At 46.4% G+C, this 9,693-nt stretch overlaps 1 protein-coding gene across 1 annotated transcript in view; it reads left to right on the top strand.

Annotated features, from left to right (window-relative positions):
* Positions 1 to 607: 607 nt before the first annotated feature.
* The window catches only part of KCNQ5 (potassium voltage-gated channel subfamily Q member 5), a 558,133-nt gene continuing 549,047 nt past the window's right edge, over positions 608 to 9,693 (top strand). Inside the window, exon 1 of the mRNA XM_004580459.2 lies at positions 608 to 1,404. Within this exon, the coding sequence (XP_004580516.2) occupies positions 995 to 1,404 (410 nt within the window). The 5' untranslated portion in view covers positions 608 to 994. The remainder of the gene's footprint in view (positions 1,405 to 9,693) is intronic.

Here is a 9,693-nt window from a genome sequence, read left to right as displayed (position 1 = left end):
ATTTCTTGACGGAGAAAACTGGGTTCGTTCTCCCAAGCTGGGCTTGTCAGGAGGGCCCTAGGGGGCAGCCCGCTCACCGCACAGGGACTACTCTTCAGTGTGACGCCCTCGGCACCACACCCCACCCCCGAGCCGCCAAGGATGTGCAGTTTTACCCGCGGGCTTGTTGAGTGCCTGAGGCTGAGATGGAAAGTCACAGCCCACAGGCTGGAGTGAGGCACGGGAAGATGCCCAGTCTTTGCCAGGCAGACTCAGCAGACGCGCCCCTTGCCCCAGTCCTTTGAACAGCCAAGGGAGGACTTGCTACCTGCGCTGGGGGACCAGAGCGCCGCTCCCGTAGCGTCGCCCCGAGCGCCCCTTCCGGACTAATTGCCACCAGGAGGACAAGGCAGGGTCGTGCTGGCTGACAATTCTTGTGAAAAGACGGCAGGACCTGCCACGGCGGGGAGACCGGGGACAGCGCAGCGACCTGCGTCTGCAGTTTTTCCTCAGGGCCACTGGCGGAGTCACCCTTCCGGACAGCTCCAAAGCCCCTGGGCGAGGCAACTCACTCTAAGAGGGGGCAGATAAAATCTGGGCGTGGAGAGAGAGCAGAAAGAAAGGGGGAGCCTGGGGCTGGGCGTGCGCGCGTGGGAGCGCGCCTCAGAGCGCCCCACACTCCTCCGCTCCAGCCCCCGAGGGCACTTGGGGAAGGAGGGAGCGGTGTTCGCGGGAATAAGAGAGCGCAAGAGAAAAACCTCTCCTGGCGACGCCCCCAACAGGGCCCGACTGGGAACTCGGAAGCTGGAGGCTGCAAGCGCTTGAGACTCCTCGGCCTCCTCCGCACGCCCCGCAGCCCCCGCCCAAAGCCCAGGGGCTGTGCCGGCTGCCGGCTTCCCGCCCCTCGGCGCGAAGGTCGCTGGCCGGCGGGCGCCCCGTCGACTGCCGGCGCACATGAGGCCGCTGTCCCTACCGCAGGCGCAGGCGCCCCCCTCGCGGTGCCCGTGGTGATGCCATGCCCCGCCACCACGCGGGAGGAGAGGAGGGCGGCGCCGCCGGGCTCTGGGTGAAGAGCGGCGCGGCGGCGGCAGCGGCGGCGGGCGGGGGGCGCCTGGGCAGCGGCATGAAGGATGTGGAGTCAGGCCGCGGCAGGGTGCTGCTGAACTCGGCGGCCGCCAGGGGCGACGGCCTGCTGCTGTTGGGCACCCGCGCGGCCGCGCTTGGCGGCGGCGGCGGAGGCGGCGGCGGCCTGAGGGAGAGCCGCCGGGGCAAGCAGGGGGCCCGGATGAGCCTGCTGGGGAAGCCGCTCTCCTACACGAGTAGCCAGAGCTGCCGGCGCAACGTCAAGTACCGGCGGGTGCAGAACTACCTGTACAACGTGCTGGAAAGACCCCGCGGCTGGGCGTTCGTCTATCACGCGTTCGTGTGAGTACCCGCGCCCCCAACGCGCCCCTCGCCACATCCGCTCCCGGAGCCCCTGCGCTTCGGTCCGCTGGAGCATGCTTGGCGCCCGTGCCCTGGCCCTCCGCGCGCGCGCCCGCGTACACACACTCACACTCTCACACACACGCTCATATATACTCGTGCGCGCACACGTGGAGGTTTTTATGTCATTGCACGTGTCTGTGGACTTTTTTCTGGAGCCATGTACCTCCCCGGCCCCACCTGTTCCACATCTGCGGCGTGAACTCGTTGCCCCGAGGACCCAATTGACTGCCCGACGGTAGCCTTAAGCACCTGGGACGAGAGGGCCAGGCAGACGCGGGCTTTGGCTGCGCGGATAATTTGAAGCAGTTAGGTCCCAAGATGCTCAAAGTTCGACCGAGCGGGGCGCCCGGGAGCTGGGAAATGCAAGGGGAGGACCTGCGCCCTGGTGAGGTGCGCCTGGTTAGAACAGAAAGGCGAGGGGTTAGGAAGTGGTGGCAGGTTGGGACAGGGTGGAGAGAGGAGAAGCCAAAGGCAGGGTCCTGGGTGCTGGAGGCGGGGCTGGGGAATCTGCTGCTTGATGTAGAGAGAGGCTAGGTTTTAAGAGCTCCCGGAAGCACGCCTGACGACTACCCCAGCCACCACTAACGGAAAATCTGTCAGTGCGTGTGGTGCTTCCTCCCACAGAGAAAGTGGCCAAGGGCTGGGAGAGGCAAGCCGGCTGGACGAGGCGGTGCTTGCTTGCTTTAGCCGAGGCCAGTAGAGTAGTCTGGGGCGCAGGAGCTCCTGTTGAGGTGCACCAGCAAAAGCGCACATGGGCTGTCTGTGACAGGCATGAGGTAGTCGGTTAAGCCAGCATTTGTGGCGCTCAAAGCCTGTGTGTGTGTGTGTGTGTGTGTGTGTGTTAAGTAAACCCTCGCCATCTAGCAGAGAATGCTTAATGAGAAAATGATTGGAAGCAAATGTTTATTTTCCCCTTAGGCATTTAAAACCTTTCACTGGCTTTAAAGTTTACTACTGTTTTTCCCACAATGTCCATTCATTTCATGTCCCGTTAGAACTGGGTTGATCTGGACGTTTTAAGGTTATTTTTATGCGGTTAAGTCCCCGATTCTTTCGTCCCCCCCCCTTCTTTTTCTTCTCTTTTTACATCCTCCATCCGCCTCCCCTCCCCCCTTCCTTATGTTAAAGTGAAATACAAAGACGTCAGCCTTAGGAGACCCATGGAGAAAGTTCAGGCAGTCAAAGATGCTTTCGTTGTTTCCTAGTAAAATGTATTTTGAACACACGAACTAGATTTCTTTTAGAAATGGGGTGTGTCATCCACACATTTCTCACCCAGGATAAAAGGTTGGCGTCAACATTGGAGTCCTTTTTTTTTTTTTTTTTTAAACAACATGAAAGAGGAGCTGGTTTTGTAAATAGGTGAACCTGCAATTTGAGCACATAGGAGTCAGGAAATTGGGGAAGTCTACAATCTGTGGGGTTCTGGTGTCTGGAAAATTTTACAGTCCCAGATTGTGTAGTGGTAGGTAGAATATTCCAGGCAACTCTTTGTTTTACAATGTATGCAAGGAGAATGTGCCTGTTGTGTGATTATAACATCAGAAGATACAGGTTTTATTATTTGCTGGTGTTAAGAACCTCCTTGACTTAGATGTGGTTACGGTCCTGAGTGACAGACACAGAGAAACAGGGCTGATGCTTTCATGTTCATCTCCTCTGCGTTGGTCCGTAATTAATCCTGTTATTTAATGAGTGGTGAATTATTTTGACCTGTCAGAAGATATTGAAGCATTTAGCAATGTTGATGGCTCAATTTGGCAGCAAATATATACTGTATGGCTAATTTTTTTTTTTACCAGAGTATGCCCAGAATACTAGTAAATTTGTTCAATATGAAGCCATTTATAGAGGTTTGAGATAACTGGATGGCGGAGATAGTTTGTACCTCCTGTGTTTTATGCAAACAGGAAGGAGAATCTCTTGCAACATTTTATTTTCAGTGTTTTGGTGTTTATTTTCAGTGCTTCTTGGCCTCACAGAATTTTTAAATATTAATAAATGTGTCTCAAATGGTTCAAGTTTGTACACATATCAACTTTACCTGGCTTCATCAATCTAGCTGTGTCCCTGTTGGTAAATAGATAACTTACGTACTTGTCAAGGTGTTCTCAGTGATCTGAAGTTTTGCAGCATACATTTTGGGATTCTAAAACTGTGCTGTCTGAGCAATAGATGGGGTGCAGATGCACATTGCCATGGGGAGGGAAGTGATAGGTAGCATCTCCTAGGAGGATGATGTGAAACCACAGCAGATCATGGAGAAGAGGCCATATTTGACTTTGCTGCTTATGATTTTAAATGAGTTTCAGAATAGGTGGACTTCACACATTAATAAAATTGTTTTGAGCTGTAAGCCTAACAGGACCATTAATAATACAGTAAGTTATAAGAAAACAATTTCTAGAAAGGTATGACTAACTAACTCCCTGCCAGCCTGGGAATCCCCAAATCATACTTTAATAACAGTTTTTGTAACACATTATGGTTCTTGCCAAAAACAAGTGCACTGTGATTAATGAAGCACTTCATCAGTGAATTCAGTTGGTCAACCAGTATTTTCGCCGCCAAGAAATAAGAAAAGTATGCTTAAAGTTATACTTCAGGTAAAACAAAAAAATCTGTTAAATATGAAACAATTATTATATTGATATTTTAATGCCATAAAATGTGTTTACAGGAGTTTATATCCCAACCTTCACATAGACTGACTGACAAACAAGATAATGACCTGTTTCAAATACTTTCTTCTGATTTGTGTAAATTAGTGGAGATTAGAAGAACTTTGCACTTACTGCTCTTTAGGATTTATCAAACAACCACGTTTTCTGCTTTCATCTGTTCTTCAGTTTATTAGACAAGCTATTCAAATATGAGGTGACATATTCCTTTGATTTTTGTTGTCCCTTAGGAACGTTTTAGAAGTATAACCATGGTAGTAAAGCAGCCCTTGAAAGGGCTCCATATATAAATTTGTACTGAGACATTACACAGGAAACAGTGTTGTGTGTGCATGTAACTCATCGCTCTCTCCATCTCACTTTGCCTGGTCTAATGCCATGCATGTGAATTCACTGGTATTTTAAACTACAAGGAACAGTGCAGTCACCCAACTAGAACTCTTAAAGTCTTTCTCTTCCTTGTTTCAACAGATCATCCAAATAAGCATTAAATTCCGTTTGTTCGCTTTATAAATATTTTTCATATCTTTTCTCTTCTCCTTACTACTTCCACCTGTCTTCTGTTCTTCAGTAGTTCTCCACTGGACGATTGTAATAGTCTCCTACCTCAACACTGGGCTTCCATTCCTGGCTTTCAACATAGCGTTACTCTTAAAGTGAAAACCGTATCATACCATTCTCTTACATAAATCTTTCTAAGACCCTATCACTTTTTTTTATCAGTTTATAAGTCTATGATATTTGAGTGGCTAATATATGCTCATTAAGAAAGTAGTAAGACAAAGGTCTCCACTGTAAGAGGAGAAGACTCTGGGATGGGAAATGGGCAGGAGTGCAGACATGGATGAAAGGGTGTTATAGGTGTTCTTACAGACGTGGAGGGGGGCTACAGAACCACGTGGGAAAGGAAGGGGAGATGGAGGAGATAAGACATACATTACACAGGCATGAGCTGAGTTGTTTAGATGAGCTAGTTTTCAGGTGGGCAATATAGTAGGGAATGAGTGCTGTTCATAGAGAAAGCAAGCTGAGCAAAGAGGAAATTATGAACTGGCATACTAATTCTAGATATCACTAAGTATCTGAAGGATGTTTATGGCCGCGGTGAGGTGGGAAGGGCACAGCGCATGTCTCAGATTGTCAGCTGTGGAATCTAGTGTTTATGTGAGGGCAGCAGTGGTCACTGTTTGATGAACAATTGAGAAAATATATGATCACAGATAAATGTTGCCTTTTCATCAGTTCTCAAATAGAAGATTGCATTGGTGTAAGTATGACCTGTAAGGAGGTGACAGAGATTTTCCCAAATTTCATCCTTTCTTGTTTTGTTTTATTTTTTTTAAGGATTTATTTTACTTTTATTGCAGAGTCAGATATATGGAGAGAAGGAGAGACAGAGAAAAATATCTTCCGTCCAATGATTCAATCCCCAAGTGACCACAACGGCCAGTACTGTGCCAATCCGAAGCCAGGCGCCTGGAGCCTGGAGCCTGGAGCCTGGAGCCTGGAGCTCTTCTGGGTCTCCATGCGGGTGCAGGATCCCAAGGCATTGGGTCGTCCTCAACTGCTTTCCCAGGCCACAAACAGGGAGCTGGATGGGAAATGGAACTGCTGGTTCTAGAACCAGCGCCCATATGGGATCCTGGTGTGTTCAAGGCGAGGACTTTAGCCGCTAGGCCACTGCGCCAGGCCCTTGTTTTATTTTTTAATTCATTCTACAAATGTATAGTATGTGCCTTGGGCTGTTCCAGAAAGGGAAGGGATGACTGCCCCAGGAACCAAGGCAGTAATTGTGGAAATGAGAAGGTTTAATCAGAGAAATGTTAAGGAAATAGAATTAACAGATTGTTTTCACCATCCTAATATGTGGTACCAGAAAGATGACTGTGACAGGTCATTTGTGGAATGGAAGTGACATTCGTAAAATTTGGGACAAAGGGTAAAGTACATGTTTCTGGAAACCTAATGGGTTTAGGTTTAGATTATTAAACTTTATACATTTTTTTTATCACACAGGTGAAGGTTGAAGTGTTGGTTTACAGCAGTGAGCAAGCAACTAGGAACTAGTCTTTCCAAGAGGTGTTGAATCAGCAACCAACACTTTTTCTGGCACATAGAGAGCCCTCAATATATTTTTTTAATGGTTGAGTGTATTTAAAGTTTGAATGCGTAGATTAGCTATTTGGAAGGGGAAGCTGCTAGTACTTTTGTGGTATTTTAATCAGTTAATAGAAAAACATGAAGTAGGTAAGAATGCAGAGTGAGGATGTGGTAGAACATAGAGTCTGGGGAATGGCAACGTGAGTCGGCAAGTGGACGAGCCCAGGGAAAACTGTGTGAGAGCAAGCCAGGTAAAAGCCTAGGGAAGTCAGTACAGAAATGAGGTTATGATCAGCTTTCCAGTGCTGCAGACGTGTGAAAAAGCGGCTATGGTTTCATAATAGTGTTCTTTTAAAATATATATATATATATATATATGTATATATATATATATATATTTTTTTTTTTAATTACATTGCATTATGTGACACAGTTTCACAGGCTCTGGGATTCCCCCATCCCCTCCCCGTACCCCCCCCCCCCGTGGTGGATTCCTCCACCTTGTTGTTGTATTACATTTCAAATTCAGTCAAGATTCTTTCATTGCAAGAGCATACCAAGCATAGAGTCCAGCATCTTATTGTCCAGGTAAATTCAACAGTTTCTTGGGGAGACCATCTCTGATCTGAAGGCAGAGCTGGCAGAATATCATCCCGATCGATTAGAAGCCCCAGCACAACATCAACAACAATTTACAACATTATGGAATTAATTGACATGGTATTGAGTGACTGATATGTTAGAAAATGCAAGTTCTTAACCACATCCTGTGACTACTTCATTGACCCTTCAATTTTTGTTTGTACACAGAAACGGCTGCTATACACCTTAAAATGGCTATAGGGTACTATTCAGCTGTCTCGTGTCTACTTTCATTTTAGTCTTTAGCAGTTATAGTGTTGACGCATTATTTTGCTGAACTTGGCAGATTTTAGGATAGTCTAAACTGGCTTATAACTCTAACAAGGCATATGTCAACAATTGAAGTGCAGAACAGTTTTAGGAGGAGTGGGCAGAGAAATCTTCAATACCCTTAGTGAGGAGTAATTAATCTTTGTGTCCTACCTAGTAAGGTATGTGTGAGTCCATGCTGACCATTTCCTGTCTGGTTCTAAGCTTTGCTTTTTGTTCTCTGCCTACCTATTCTAATTTGTGTGTGTGTGTGTGTGTGTGTGTGTGTGTGTGTGTGTGTGTTGGGGGGCTGCTCTGGAGCGACCCTAATGGTCATTGCAAGCGAGGGTGGGGATCCAAAGTTGGAACTAAGTAAGGACCAGAGAAAGCTCCTCTCCCTAGTTGCGAAGGAAGTTTACTGTTCATCTATTTCTGCAGATCCCTCAGGGTTCCTGGCTGTTGTTCTGATGACCTTGGATCCTGCGAAGAAGGATTTGGGCTTCTTCCATTCCGTGTGGGAGATCCAAAAGGGGGTGGATGACCTCAGAATTCTCGGCCTCCGAATGCACTCCAGTTCCCCGTGGTCTCCTTGGCAGTTGGGATGTAGTCCTTGGTGCCCATACTAATAGTCCTTGATGAGGATCTGGGAGTCTTCAGGGTTGGGATACAAACCTCCTCCTGTCCACCTGCTCCACTCTGGGCCCCCTCCCCTCGCTCTGTGCTTATGACCTACTGTTAAGAGGTTGTTAGGATTGCTCCTAATTCCCCCTATGTGTCTTTGTAGTTTGACTACTGTCTAATGCTGATTTGAATCTGTTGTCTATAAGTTACCTGTTATGTTCCTGATAGATTATATTTCATGTCTTCCTCATACATTCTAAGGAGGTGGAAGATTTCTCTGCTCTCCCTCCCCATTTCCAAGTAGCACAGAGTTTTGAAATTATATTGGGCTTTACAATTTTTTTTGATGTAGTTCATAAGCAGTCTGATTCACATTGATTCTTGGTTCATTGTTTACATCACAATATCTTATTGCATGAGATACAAGCTGTTTGGGGTTGAAATAATATTACAGTTTACAGGTACTGTTTTTCGGATTGGCATCATTTCATGTTAAATTAAGGCAAACATGTGTTATCTAACCTTTTGGGATTGGCTCATTTCCCCGAGCATAATGGTTTCCAGTTCGGCCCATTTGGCTACAAAGAACTGCATTTCGTTTTTTTTTTATAAATAGCTGAGTAGTAGTCCATGGAGTAAATGAACCATAGCTTTCTTATCCAATCTTCTGTTGATGGGCATGTCGGTTGTTTCCAAGTTTTTGCAATTGTTGATTCTACACATGTCCAGTAGTTTCATTGGGAATCCATCTTTCGTCTGGATGCAGGGATGTTCCATTGTACCCCCACATCTGTATATGATAAACCCTAGTACTCCATCACTATACATTACCATAAGTGAGAGGCCATGAGACGAGGTCAACAACCAGTGTGAATTAGGACAGCCACATCAACAACAACAACATCTAAAATGAATTGTAGCACCTTGAAAAAAATAACGCGCCACTGAGTAACCAACACATGAGTGACAAAAAGGAAACACAGAAGTCTCTTGGGAAAAATGATTTCATCGTTTAATTCATGAACACGTGATGAATTCGACTGGAGAAAAGAGATTAATTGGAAGGTACCAAACTGAAATAAAAACATCAAAACACATGGGATACAGCCAAAAAAGCAAACAATCAAAAAAAAAAAAAAAACAGTTCGGATTGGACTATTGGAGTTACAAAGAGTGTTCATTTAAAAGGTCCACTGAAGGCATTGACTACAGCACTGTCAGTGAGGTCCTGAGAGTCATACATGTGATTCCAGCACTGAGGAAATGGGCGCAGTAAGGTGAGGTGAGCTCCAGAGTTCTTGGAATGGCTCCTAGGCTTCTCTCCATGGTGATGGTTGGTTGAAGTCACACCCCTTAATATGCTCTCTGAGTCCTATCCTTACTGAATCCTCTCCTGTGTCTCACTGTCCTGCCTTTGCTAATGGTTTTCACTTGAAGGCTCTCCACTCTTCACTGTGCTCTCCTGCTTTCACTGTTTCTTCAAAAACACAATTAAAGTGCCACTTCCCCTTGGGCACATTTCCAGATAGTTCTTTCCTCACTGCCAGGATGAGTAAGGTGCCTCTAGTCTCAGGTTCCAAGGCCCTCTGGGAATGTTATTAAAATGCTTCCCCCACTGAGTTGTCAGCCATGACTGGCTCCCCTGCTCCCACCCCCATCTGCCCTGCTCTGGCCTCTTCTGTAGAAAAATAAGCTTTTTGCAGAGAAATTTGCTGTCTGATTTGCAAGTGCCTAGAAAGGAGCTGAGTGAAAAAGTAAATTATTTTCTTTAAAATCTTACTTAAAGGAATTTTAGTGAGGTGAAACTGAAGAAATTACCAAGTCTTTCAGGATGTAAGATGTTGATGACTCATCGAAAGTAACAGATATGGGGCTAATAATAGACCCATCCCTGCTTTGCTGCTAATCTTACTCAAAGTAAATAGTATTGCCC

Source organism: Ochotona princeps, chromosome 1, assembly GCF_030435755.1.
Source record: "Ochotona princeps isolate mOchPri1 chromosome 1, mOchPri1.hap1, whole genome shotgun sequence".
In the NCBI taxonomy this organism is placed as follows: Eukaryota; Metazoa; Chordata; class Mammalia; order Lagomorpha; family Ochotonidae; genus Ochotona; species Ochotona princeps.
Note: the sequence above shows the minus strand (reverse complement) of the source record. Positions and strands in the feature narration are given on the sequence as shown.